The sequence below is a fragment of the Labrus mixtus genome, chromosome 21 (assembly GCF_963584025.1).
Source record: "Labrus mixtus chromosome 21, fLabMix1.1, whole genome shotgun sequence".
In the NCBI taxonomy this organism is placed as follows: domain Eukaryota; kingdom Metazoa; phylum Chordata; class Actinopteri; order Labriformes; family Labridae; genus Labrus; species Labrus mixtus.
Genome location: NC_083632.1, coordinates 11,869,300 through 11,882,346, shown reverse-complemented (window position 1 = coordinate 11,882,346; position 13,047 = coordinate 11,869,300). Strand labels below are relative to the sequence as shown.

Below are 13,047 nucleotides of genomic sequence, written 5' to 3'. Positions count from 1 at the left end.
CTTTAAACTGTATTCTCTTCTTCTGTCCCTTTGCTTTCTTGTTAATCTGGTTGTTGCTCGCTCAAAAAGAGACCTTGATGCATTCCGACGGTCGGGACAGGAGGAGAGAAGAGGAGCTGTTGAACTATGATCATGGTCTTAAATTGTGTCTGTGTGTGATTAAATGGATGGTGACAAAGCATTTCATCTCAGCTCACTGGGTCAGATGAACGAGCTGTGGGATCAGGGTTCCTGTCTGTGATGAGAAGAGTGGATAAAAGCAGAGAGCTTTGCTGTAACAACAGATCCCTCTGTGATTTGTTGCACAAGAAAAAGATAAGAGAGGAATTATGTCCAGTAGTTAAAAGGGCCTGTGTCTGAATTGATGTGTCACATCTTATCCTATTTGCAGTCAAATCAGTACATTTTTACTGCACAAAAAATATGACAATAGTACTTTTATTATTCAACGTTTTTACAATCAAAATGTACATAACGATTAAAAACCTTGAATCATAAACACATCATTTACAAGTTTCTATTCGCTATATTGGTTTTGATTAAGTCCCATTAGTTACAAAAAATCATGTCAAAAAAAAAAAAAGACAATTAATTCACAGAAAAATTAAATGTAAGCATGTAGTAGCACAAAGAATGTTCTTCTTTCACAGACAGTTTTGGTGGATTTGTTGAATTCTCTTCAGCATCCTCAAATCAAAGCGAGTTTAAAGTCCTTGTTGAGGAGTTCACGTCAAGCGTCGGAGTGTGAAGCTGGTTCAAACGTGTTCTCCTGGTAGAAGATCACAAACGGTTTGCTTATAAATGGCAGCAATGAGATGTAATGTTTCCAACCTTTTATATCATTTTCATACGTTGATATTTAGAGACAAAGTAAAGCTGTAGAACCAGAATATGTAACACTGCAATCGATAGACTCATGTTTCATGATTTACAAATAAAGGTTCCCGTAGCAACGGCTCCAAGACTGTAAAAATGCAGTTAAAATGCATACAGACACCTTTAAGAATTGTATAGCTCTATGAAAAAAAAGCATTTTGAATGAAATCCAGAACAATTAACAGATTGTTTGAGGCCTTTTTATCCTCCAAACACATTCAGTCTGAGTTTGTTGTCATGATGGACTCACCGTGTATATTGGGTTTTTGAAAGACGCCAAACTGTCATCCACAATGGGTTCAAAGAGCTGGGGGGAGAAAGTGACAAATGAGAATTGTTCGTACAATTAGAGCAAGTAATTACTGATGTTTTTGGAAAACCACCAGATAACATTGTGTTGTAGAACTGTGACATGTGTCTCCATGGTTACCTGTGCGCCTGAAGCAGCTGGTTGTGCAGCAGCGACGTCTGACTCTGAGCTGTATGCCGGGTTCTCAAAAGCCTCCTAATGAAAGCAGCAAGGCAGAACAATTAACAAAGCATTAAGAAATATTAAACTAACTGAACATCTCATCAAGAAAAAGTTCAGAGCTGGGACAATAGCGATCATTATGTAATAACAGCTTTCAATCTATGCTTTTTCAGTGCCATTTGATATTAGAGAATTCATTTTTTTTAGTTATTAGGTCTAAAAATGTGGTGTGAAATGTGAATGGTTGATGAACGTGAATCTGACTTTGTTCGCTGCAGCAGGTTTGGCTGCATTTCTTGAGGGAGTATCCACAACTTGAACTCCTTCCACGTACAGGGGGTTGCTAACATACTCCTGAGGAGGGAAACACAGGATCATCAGAATGATTTCATCTATATATAAACTAGGGTTGTCAAGCCTGTGATAAACCTTTATTTATCACAAGCTGTGTAACTAAATCTCATTAGAAGCAAAGAATCACAGACTTACTCAGTCTGAATTCATCTTTTTCTACTTAATAATTTGTAGTTTCACCAGTTCACTTGTACTTCATTCTTCAACATATGTAAGCGTTCATCCACAAACTACTTGCACTCTACTTTTGGATCATTTTGCATGTCTTGCTACAAAACTATGGGTTTATAGGTACCAAACAACAACAACACCAAGTTTGTTTTGTCTTAACGAATGGACCTTCTGTGTGTAAAATCTGAAACTGTTGCCATGCAGCCTGTCGTGTATATATACAGCCACCCAGGAGGTAAAGAAGAATCAATGAAGTGTACAGGCGGGCAGTGTTTTTTTGGATTGACCTTGTTGGTTCCATCAGGAGCAGAGGTGTTTGTCACATCGCCTTCAGCTGCAGGATTTTCTCCAGCTTCATACGCCGGGTTCTCAAAATTCTTCCCATTTGAGTCCACCATCGACACGGACATACAGGGAACCTGAAGACAGACAAGCACATCATCAAAACAACAGCTCTTTGGTTGTCAGAATGAACGGTCGTCAAAGACCTGCTTAATGTTTGGTGGTTTTTATTTATGGACATTGGTGCAGCTTCTAATGTCTTTCAAAACGTCTGCATTTAAAAAGCCAAAATTTATGAAAACATGTTTAACATGCTGAAAAGATCTATTTTCCATTTGTGTGTTAATACAGTAGTATCCCATTCGTCATTGGTTGAGCTGTATCTTTTCATAAATCTAAACATTAAGCAATTTCCTTGAGGTCTATGACTCAGACAGCAGACTTTAATAACAAACCAGCTCGTCTTTTGCCAAGCAGGTTTTCTTCATTAAGAAAGACATCAGAGGACAGGATGAATGATTTAAAGTGGTTAATGTACTTCCAGTTTTCATGTCGATAGCTTCATTTCAATGACATCCAGGGAGATATTTCTCTATTATTTAGGTGTTTTCACACATGCACAAAAGATTGCAAGATGACGTTTACATCCTGTGACTGGCGCCCAACTGATGCCTTGCTTGAAATGGGGATCATATCCCCCCCCCCCCCAACACGGAGAAATTAACTTGAACGAGTTCAGGCTGCAATGAAATTTCAAGGAATCTTTAGAAGTGCATGTGTGCAACAAGCTCAATAGTGAGTGCTGGTGAAATGCTGCTGCTGCCACTTTGGAAACATGTTAATTAATATTGAGAAAATGAATAAATGATAATCCTGTTCTGAATGTTTACTTTTAAATGAAATGCTTTGATAAGAATTAAAGAGATGGATGGATGGAGATGGATTGGCAGAGTATCGACTGGAGCAGTAGTATTGATCAAATCATCATATTTGTTAAGTCATCGATGAGTGATTTGATACTGACTGCTTCAGAGTTCAGGATGGTTTCAGTCCCGTCTGTGTTCGCAGCATTTGGAGACACTCCATTTCTGAAAATAATAAAGGCACACATAAGATGCACAAACATACTGAGAGTAACATAGAAAACCTACACGTGTGCCTAATAGTCTGAAGCACACAGTAATGTCTCTTTCTTTAGCCTTATTTTACAGAAGTTGGTACTTTTGAAAAAGTTTGTTCATTTAGTGTGGCTGTCTCTTCTCTCACCTAAAGGTCGGCATTGAGGGCATTGAGGGCATTGATGGCATGGATGGCATACTGGGCATGCTGGGTAATTTGTCTCGTAGCGTTTCCAGTATGTTGGACTTCTTTTTGGCAGCGTAGACCAGAGCAGTCAGCAGAGCCACGATCACTATCGTCACCCCAATCGCTATCCCAACTGAGACCAGAGAGGGGCAGAGAGGGAAGAAAAAGCAGCTCATTAATAAAAAAAAAGTTCAAAATGTCCCTTTGAAAGGATTTTAAATGTTTCAATGTAGTTTTAAGTCGTAAAATGAAATAAACCTGAGGATGCCACCAGGCTGGCCACGCTTGTCTGGCAATTATCTCCCTGCCACTCAGGAGGGCATCTGTGAGACAAAATACAAACATGTGAGATGACCCATTTCCAGAGTATGCGCCTATTCAGTCATCTATTGATGAGTGATGCATCTCTCTTTGATCGGTTTCAAGTAGTTTAATTATTGCTGCAAAAGTAGAGTTTTTACATTCAGTCTATGTCAACCTATGTGCACAGAAAAAGTCTTACTTGCAGAGCGCCTTGTTGTCATCAAAGTAGCATGTGCCTCCATTCAAACACTGACACGGTGGAGGCATGGTGGGTGGCGGATCAAATCCTGAAATTATTGAAAGATTTACGAAACAAAATAAAAAATGTTTTAAGCAGGAACATCATTTAGTGTCACTGGAACATTTAGAGGTAAACTACAGATTTACGACTTCAAAACTCTTTCTCTCTTTCCTCCCTTTTTCCTCCTCTTCTCTCATTCTAACACTTACTCTGTGTTTGTCTGTGTTGCTGCAGTATAGGTCACTGATTCATTACTTTGATCCTCATTACAGAGGAAGTTAAAGCTCCTGTGAGGAACTTTTAATCTTACCTCTTTTTAACAAAAACAAAAAAAAAACCTCATCCTGCTTTCTTTTAATAGTCACATTTTTCAGTCATTGTGAATTCAGTCGCTGTAATTCGCCTCGTCTAACACCTTTTTTTTTTTGCTAATGATCTGCTTCTCTAGGTCCTAAAGATGCATTACTATTAATTTCAGTCTGTTTAATAAGCGCGGCTTTAACTGTTTATCTTTTCCAACCTGCATCACATTCAGTGTCACTGCCGGGGATGAAGCTGGTGCCCTCGGGGCAGCCGCAGGTGTAACCTCCCGGCCGTAGCAAACACAGGTGGCTGCAGGTTCCCTTACACGGATTCTTCACTGTGGACAAAAAGATTAATATTAATATCCTGCGTGCTTAAAACAGCACAGTGCATGATCATGTGTTTCAGTGTACAGCTTACTGCCGATGGAGTTGTATCTCTGCTGCTGGTACACAGAGACCTGGGTCAGCCAGGGCCCGGCAGTCAGCAGCTTCGTCTTGGCCCCGCGGCCGAACTTGTCCTGACGGAACACCTCGCCTTTCTCCTCGGTGCTCCAGTAAACGTGGTCCTCGAATACGCTAACACTGAACGGATTTCTCACGTCTAGGCAACAAAATGTAGAAAGTTCAACCCAGACTCAAGATTACAAAAAAAAATCAAAATACTGAAATTTAAACCCTTTGTGAATAAAAGTAATCTGACAAATATTCTTCACCTATGAAAACAGCAGTTTTGCGTTCCTCTCCCGAAGGCAGAACAGACTCTATGCGGCTCTCCTTGGAGTCAGACCAGTAAATTCTGTCCCCGTTAGTGAAGTCGATTGACAGGCCAGTGGGCCAACCAAGGCCATCAGCTACCAGGACTTTCCTCTCCTGACCGTCCAGCCAAGAACACTCGATCTTGGCTGCTTGTCCTCGGTCGGCCCAGTACAACATCCTGCAGAAAAAATACAGAGTTCAAAGGTCCGAGTCCTGATATAAGAAGCTTGAAGTGCCATGGAACAACTTGGTAAGTTGGTCAATCTAAACAATAATTGGCTTTCCCCACTAAGAGTTAAACTTGTTGCTTGAGTTAATCAAGAACTGATTGTGAGCCACAAAGTAACAAGAAACTTTATTAACTGCCGTCTTAAATGTATTATAGTCTGTGATTTAGTTCTTTATAATCAGGTGTGGTGTGTCTGTCTCACCCCAGTCGTGGGTTAACAGACACAGCGGATGGGTGTCCCAGCTCAGTCTTGACCAGGTGCTTTCTGTAGCGTCCGTCCAACATGGCCACCTCTAACCTCTTCAGTCTGGAGTCGGCCCAGTAAAGGTTCCTACAGGCAGAAGAAATGCAACAATATTCACCAAACGTCTTCCTTTTTTTTTTTGTTTATGAAAGGAGGTTCAGAACTGTCCGTTCAAACACACCTGCCCACCCAGTCCACAGCGATGCCGTCTGGTTTGGTGATGTATTTGATGCCGAGGTCGACAGCAGCTCCGATGTTGTTGCTGCCGTCGTCCACTGAAGGTATGTACGCTCTCTTGATGGCACCCGGGACAGAGTCCTTACCGGCTACAGTGAAGTACACCATACCTGACAAACGCAGACAGTTCCAAAGAATTGTCATTTCTGTAATTTTGTGGGGGGGAAAAAATTGTCTTCTATCTTTCCCACTCTGTGTGACCCACTGTATCCCGTGTTGTTGTGGTCCCAGTCGTAGTCCAGCGCCATGATGTGCTCCTCCTCTTGGAGAAAGTCGTGGTAAGTCTCTGCCTGCAGGTTGAACCTCCGGATACGAATGTTTTCAGGTAGAAGCAGCATGGGAGTTGCTCCTGAGGGAGAAACACACATAAACACATTCTTAAATCCAAATAAAACTGTTTGCCCAGTCTTGGTCTTTTTTGAACATGTTAGATCAAAACTTAGATATTTAAGACAAGTTCCTCAACTTATAAGATCTTTATTTGTCTTTATATTTGATACACATGCTATACTTTGTAGAACTCTTAAAAAAGGAGAAATTTACAACAGGAGAATGAAAGTAGGCCAAGCTTCTTACTTAATTTACAAAACCATTATCATAGTAAAGACAGACAGAAGACTCAAGTTGTGCTGATCTGTTCTGTGTTGCTCACGTCTCACCCTGAGCCTCGCACATGTTGCCGTCGCCAACTCTCCTGTAACCAGGCGCACATTCACAGTCGTAGCCGCCCTTGGTGTTCTTGCACACCTGAGGACAGATGCCGAACACCTCACACTCGTCGATATCTGAAAGAGTGACGAGAGCTTTGTGAGAAAAGAGTTTAAAGAGAGGCAGAGGTTCCCTTTTGTTCATATTTGAGATTTCACTTTAACCATAATATCTGATTCTGGAACAAAGATATGTCATTATTTATTTTGTGTGTGTGTGTGTGTGTGTGTGTGTGTGTGTGTACCCAGGCAGTTGTAGGTGCTCTCTGGGTTCACTCTGTATCCAGGTCTACAGGAGCAGATGAAACCAGTGCCGTTCAGGTTGGTGCACTCGTGCTGACACAGTTTCTCGTCACAGTTTCGATCTTGGCCAAAATCTGTTGCCAGACAACACAGAGCACGTTATTTACAAATTCCAAACAGCTGCTTACTGCGGATTAAATTAAAGAGACTCTGTTTACGTAGGCAGAATAATTTAGCTATTGACAATACTTGTCAACACTTGCAAAATGGCGGGATAGATAGATGAATAATAGATTAAAGATATTGAGGTCATTTTGAGTAGACGTGTCCAAGAATGCAAAGTGTTATTCACTGTGTGTTGCTGCTATTCTTGTCCAGGCCTCCCGTGATCTCAATGGGACTAACCTGTTATAAATAAAGGTTTAAAAATGTTCAACACAAAGTTTCACATTTACTTTCATAATTATGGCATGTGATGTAATAGTTTAAAGGTATTGTACAAAACTTGTCTAAATAATGTGATGCATTGATGAAGTTATTAGACCTTCATATATCTATATGCACAGTTTTAGTATGATTCTGTTTTCAATACCTCACCGAAACATCTTTCATCTTTTCTCTAAAATGAAGAGTATACATGTATAACTGTTAGATATTATTTCTGTCAAGATAAAGTTTTGTAGTTTTTTTCAACCCGAAACATTACATTTTAACAGTATGTGCAGCACTTGGCCTCAGCATCATGCCTATCACCTCTAGACTGTATAACACATGGACGTAGTCTCAGTAGTGTTGATTTCTTAAGCAAGGCCTCCCATTACTGCCCCTCCCGAATATTAACCAGTATGAATAAAACTCACTTTTTATTTATTGTTGCTTGTATCAAAATGTAATCCCCTCATCTGAGCCTGCCTCTTTTTTTATGGTTAGGTTTCGACCCCAACAATAACTTATTGACTAGCTTTTTCAGTCAGCTCCAAATGCTGATGGGAGGCTGGCTGAGGAGGCACATGTTTGTCAAGAGTGTAGCACTAATGATCCAACACACATGAATTGATATTAAATGACATCTGCAGACGGCCCATTCAATTGGCCTTTAAGGGGGCCAGCCATTTCTTAAGATGCGCCAAACGATGGGCGCGCACTATATTGGAAATGCCGACTCCAACTAACTTCTGGAGAATTGAGAAGCAGGCAGAGAGGTTGAGTTGAGGCTGGTGGAATGATTGTCTTTCTGAATGATGCCCATCTTGCATGTCTAGCTCTTCGAAAACCCAAATAAGAAAAACTGCACTAACAAAGCAGACAGGTTACTGTTAGTAAGAGGATTTTAATCAAGTGAAGCCTGGCCTCCTCGATACAACTCAACCACTGTCAGTCGAATCAGAAATGCCGCTCTTAATAATAACTAATTATAGAAAACTTCAAGCCTCAATATAATCAAAACTGATGAGTAATAAAACAATTCACCTCAAGTACAAGATTGACCACTAAAGAAATAATCTTTAGAGACCAAAGCCTCTTTTTAACCAGGCTGTAAACATGTTTATTTCTGCTGTTAAATGGGCATTATAATATGAGGCTAACACTTAAGGAACTGCACTTCTTTGTAATTCCCCATTGACTTCATTTTTCACATTAAGTACAGCAGTGCTACCTCTCACGTGATATTGTCTGATTAAAACAGAACACCGTCAGGATGTGTTGTCGTGTTGTGTCCTGCTACTCACTGCAGCCTAACTCGTCCGTGCGGTCCCCACAGTTGTCGTTGTGGTCGCAGACGTACAGCAGGGCCACGCAGTGTCCGTTTGTGCATTTGAACTGGTCCAGCGTGCAGGGGGGCAGCGTGGGCTCACGGCCTGAGAAGGACACAGTCAGAGTGAGTCATCAGTACCGACACACAGTGAAGGTCGATGGGTGTGTGTCCGCGGGAACATGTCCGCCTCCACTTCTGTTTTACATTTCAGAGCTCAGACAACTTTTTAAACGAAGAAAGGGAAGAAATATGAGAAAATAAAGCGACTACCCACACTGGCAGATAAAATAAACGGTTTTCAAGCATCCCACACAATAGAGAACAATATATTTCCTATATCTACTAAATCTTTCCTTCAATGGAAGGCTTCTTCACAGACTCCCCTGTGTTTTCTTTGGCTCTCTCCTCCCTGACAACAAATGGATTTAGATGAGCCAGGCAATGTCCAGCAACTATTTAATCTCCTCTCAAAATAATTTGCTCTGATTGATGTGTAAGCTGATTGTGTAACAATTCCATAATACAGACTATTTCCTTATCCCTTGTATGTTTCAGGCTTTGTGTGCTGAGCAGATATCCTGATGTGATTTTGGAATTTCTCATTTTGCAGGCCTCAAAAGGGGAAAGTTCACAAGGCATTAGTGATGTTCAGATTAATCCTACGTGAATCAGAAACTGATGACTAGTGGTTCATTTACTGAACATGAACTTATTACAAATGAGCAATTGTTATGTTTAAATGGAGGATGAGAACACAACATGTTTAATCTAAAAGAAACAACTGTAATATACTGTGTACAAAAATGTACTGTATATAAAGGAAGTGCGTCTACACACAATATCTCTTCTGTTTCTATATGAGCTGCATATTTGAATCATGCTTGTATCTGTGTGTTTTTAACTTTTGGATGAGAAATCTTTAATGCTTTATGTTGGACTCTGTCCAGCAGTTTCAAGAGAATTAATTAAAAATACATAAATAGAGATCACAATAAACGTGAAACAGTTCGACATATACACTGAAAAACATCTTCCTGCAGCAAATTGACATATGGCACAGCCCCTTGGCACATCCTACACTGCCTGTTTTTCAGAATATGAATGGACATCAGCACAAATGAATGTTCATAGTGGTTCAGCCTGGTCTGAGGGACTCTGGATTTTCTTACGGAGGGTAAAAGCTGAAAAGCTTGTGTTAACTTGTCATGGGGACATACACAGACAGTATCCTAATCATACTTTCAGCAAAGTTGTAGTTATTATTCATTATTTTATGAGTCAGATATTAGGGGTCACTAAATTACTGCTATAGATGAAATAAAAATAGCTACTTGGCGTTTAGATTTTTAAAGGTTAAATAAAATAAGCATTGATTTTTCCACCACAAGCTTGTTTTAGCTTACTAACTGTATTCCTTCCATCGCCTACTGCAGTCTCTCAATGTTAGATTTCCCATATTACACAAACTATACGATAAAACTGATAATCTCATGCTTGTGATTGGTGAAGTCTTCCTACGTTACATGTTGAACGTAGCTGTAGAAAGCCAGCTAAGAAAAATATGAAGTCTGAGGCAGAGATGCACAACAAGCCCATTACTTGTTTGCAAGACACCGCATTCAATACTGGTTCAGACGTCAGTTACCTTGGCAACAGTAGAAGTTTTAAGGCTTTGAAGCGTCCAGCACAGCCCTAGTATTTGTACATTTATCCTCTGAAGTGTTTTGTTTTATACGCTAATAACAACTGTACTCAGATTTATTTATATGTACTTGGCCAATAAACGTAAATCTGATTCATCACTTAGTAATCTTTGTTTTTAATTTACAGGTCCTCTTTCAAATTGCAAGTTGTGGCGGAAGTCTTCATTATTAGTTTCCCCAACTGAAGAAGACATAGTCGTAGTAAAGCAATTTTTTTTAAAAGGTTTTGACTTTTAAATTGGTTCCACATAGAGTAAGAGGCAGGTTTTCTGTTCAATGAACTACAGTTTAAAGATCGTGTTTTCTGTGTGTGAGTCATACAGAGTTCCTCCTTCTCGTCACTGCCGTCTCCACAGTCGTCCTTCTGGTTGCACAGCAGGCCGGAGTAGACGCAGTATCCGTTTGCACAGCGGAACTTAGATGGCATCTCACAGGTGACGTTCACTGCACAAACACACACACACACACACACACACACACACACACACACACACACACACACACACACACACACACACACACACACACAGTTCAGACTGGTACTTCAGCTGTTTATCATGTCAGCCTATCAAATCAATGCAAGTCTCTCTACATGCCTGTGATTTAAAACAAAATGTGTAAAAGTAAATGATTCTCACAGCATAAAGTGAGCTGTTCGTCGGAGCGGTCCCCGCAGTCATCGGTGCCGTCACACACCCAGCTCTGGCTCACACACAGACGGTTCGCACACTCGAACTGGCTCTGAGGGCACCAACGGCCTCCTGGGAAACGAGTAGCTGCCGGGATGGGGAAAAAAAGTTATGTCATTTATTTAGACTTTAAGACCTGTGGATGATCTCTGTTCATGATTTTTCTGTGACTCTCCTTTGTGTAAAAAGAGTCACACCTAGTAGCTCCCCAGTAGGTTTTCCACTATCATCTTTAATCTTAAATTTGATAGGAGTACGAATTAAACGATAGCCATTCCTGTTTCAATAACAGCATCAGAAGTAGAAGTCCTTGGCAACCCAGGGTTGGGAATTTCTTGTTTTAAAATGATCAAAGTTTCAGCTAAACTCTAAGTCTAAAGTCTAAATTGCACAAATACAAGATGTGTGAATTTGAGTCAACAACTTCTATTCTATTTCTTTCTCTCACAGCATTTAAGAGCTGTCGTTTTTTTTAAAGCTTTGGTACTTTTCACAAAAACAAAACAAATTAAAAACACAATAAATTAAACCCTGCGAACAACAGGCAGGCATTACTTTTTATGTTGTTCACTTACGACATTTGGTCTCATCTGACAGATCCTGACAATCAGCCCGGCCGTCACACTCCAGAACAGCGGGGATACAATGACCCGAGTCACACTGGAAAGTACCTGGACGACACGTCTTCAACTCTGGAGGAGAGCCAGGATGGCGATGTGTGTGTAAGTGTTGTTATGACAGAGAATACTTCAAGGTATTTTGTTCATGTGTGGCGCCCACTCACCACAGTCCCGCTCGTCTGAGTTGTCCCCGCAGTCGTTGTCATGGTCACACACCCAGCTTCCAGGGATGCACTGTGCGTCGTCACATCGAAACTCACTTTCAGAGCAAGGCCTCGGCTCTACTCACGTCAACCATCACAAAAGGGACACACAAATGTCTTCAGTATGACACCAGAATGAGGTATTACTGCTAACATACAAACACACAGGCTAAATCTACCAGAGACACAGTTTTGTACATAGATGATATCTAATGTGGGATTTTTGTCCCAGTATTTAGTTTGAGTAAAACAGCAGGTCAGCATTTAGGAAAATGTAATCAGTAAATGTGATGTTTCTGCAGCTCTACAATGAAATGATAACCTAAAAAAAGGGATAAAAAAACAAAAATCATTCTGTAACCTTGGCTGACATAAAGCTCTTGCTGTTTTTGTTTTGGACTGAGGTGAAAAATATGGGGTGTGACACTCACCGCAGTTCCTCTCATCGGAGCCGTCGCCGCAGTCGTTGGTGCCGTCACACTGCCAGCGGATGGGGACACAGCGGTGGTTGTCACATCGGAAGTCTCCCAGTGGATCACAGGTCAACTCCTCTGTGGGAAAACAAAGTCAGAAACATTGACACTGATGGATATAAAGGTGATTCAACATGTCAAAGAGAAAGAGAACTAAGTTTAGAAATGCTGCATTTAAAACTTTCTCCAAAATTCATACCCTTAAGCATTTGGAGAGAAGTTTTCAGTATTAAACGCAATTGAATGCAATCAAATGGCTCTAAAGCCTTATTTTTTCTCAACAAGCGCACCCAGCCTTCACATATCAAACAAATCTGCTGACACGAGCACTCACCGCAGCCCTGCTCGTCGCTGTTGTCAATGCAGTCGTTGGTGCCGTCACAGCGCGCCCACTGAGGAATACAGCGGTAATTTGTCTTGCAAGAGAACTCGGTTTCCTCATCACACTTGTACTCTGGACCCACTGGAGGGAGACAAAAAGGAAGAAAGAGAGACATTGGAAAGATGATTAGAGGCAGAAATGAGGAATGAAATGATACAAGTTGAGAAAATGATCAGTTGGTAAGAGCAGGTGGGAAAGAATGGGAGGGGAAAGAAACACACCCAATTAATTCATTTAGTCTGATTACTCTTGGGACATGACTAAGTGGACATTAATTATACAGTTCAACATTAATTATATGTCATTAAAAAGGTCTATGCTTTTTTAAGCTGTCTGCTCTGGCTTTGTTTTGGTAACATCAAACTAAGCAGAGCCCAATTCTAAATCATAACAGACACATGTGACCAGAAAATCATTGTATCACAGATTTATTACACAGAATCTGAAAAAATACTTCATGCTTCTCTCTTGCCTCTCCAAGCAGTACATTTGGTCT

General features: G+C 40.7%; 1 protein-coding gene across 1 annotated transcript in view; it reads right to left on the bottom strand.

Moving 5' to 3' along the window:
- Positions 1–422: 422 nt before the first annotated feature.
- lrp2b (low density lipoprotein receptor-related protein 2b) overlaps positions 423–13,047 on the bottom strand; it is a 44,599-nt gene continuing 31,974 nt past the window's right edge. The window contains exons 58-81 of the mRNA XM_061027956.1: positions 12,504–12,632; positions 12,128–12,247; positions 11,658–11,774; positions 11,449–11,565; positions 10,823–10,960; positions 10,506–10,628; positions 8,456–8,584; positions 6,728–6,859; positions 6,435–6,560; positions 5,981–6,124; positions 5,720–5,885; positions 5,497–5,625; positions 5,023–5,243; positions 4,728–4,910; positions 4,525–4,644; positions 3,963–4,050; positions 3,719–3,783; positions 3,422–3,593; positions 3,180–3,243; positions 2,161–2,292; positions 1,613–1,702; positions 1,307–1,381; positions 1,127–1,183; positions 423–769 (exon numbers count right to left, since the gene is read on the bottom strand). Coding sequence (XP_060883939.1) covers positions 731–769; positions 1,127–1,183; positions 1,307–1,381; positions 1,613–1,702; positions 2,161–2,292; positions 3,180–3,243; positions 3,422–3,593; positions 3,719–3,783; positions 3,963–4,050; positions 4,525–4,644; positions 4,728–4,910; positions 5,023–5,243; positions 5,497–5,625; positions 5,720–5,885; positions 5,981–6,124; positions 6,435–6,560; positions 6,728–6,859; positions 8,456–8,584; positions 10,506–10,628; positions 10,823–10,960; positions 11,449–11,565; positions 11,658–11,774; positions 12,128–12,247; positions 12,504–12,632 — 2,876 coding nt within the window. The 3' untranslated portion in view covers positions 423–730. The remainder of the gene's footprint in view (positions 770–1,126; positions 1,184–1,306; positions 1,382–1,612; positions 1,703–2,160; positions 2,293–3,179; positions 3,244–3,421; positions 3,594–3,718; positions 3,784–3,962; positions 4,051–4,524; positions 4,645–4,727; positions 4,911–5,022; positions 5,244–5,496; positions 5,626–5,719; positions 5,886–5,980; positions 6,125–6,434; positions 6,561–6,727; positions 6,860–8,455; positions 8,585–10,505; positions 10,629–10,822; positions 10,961–11,448; positions 11,566–11,657; positions 11,775–12,127; positions 12,248–12,503; positions 12,633–13,047) is intronic.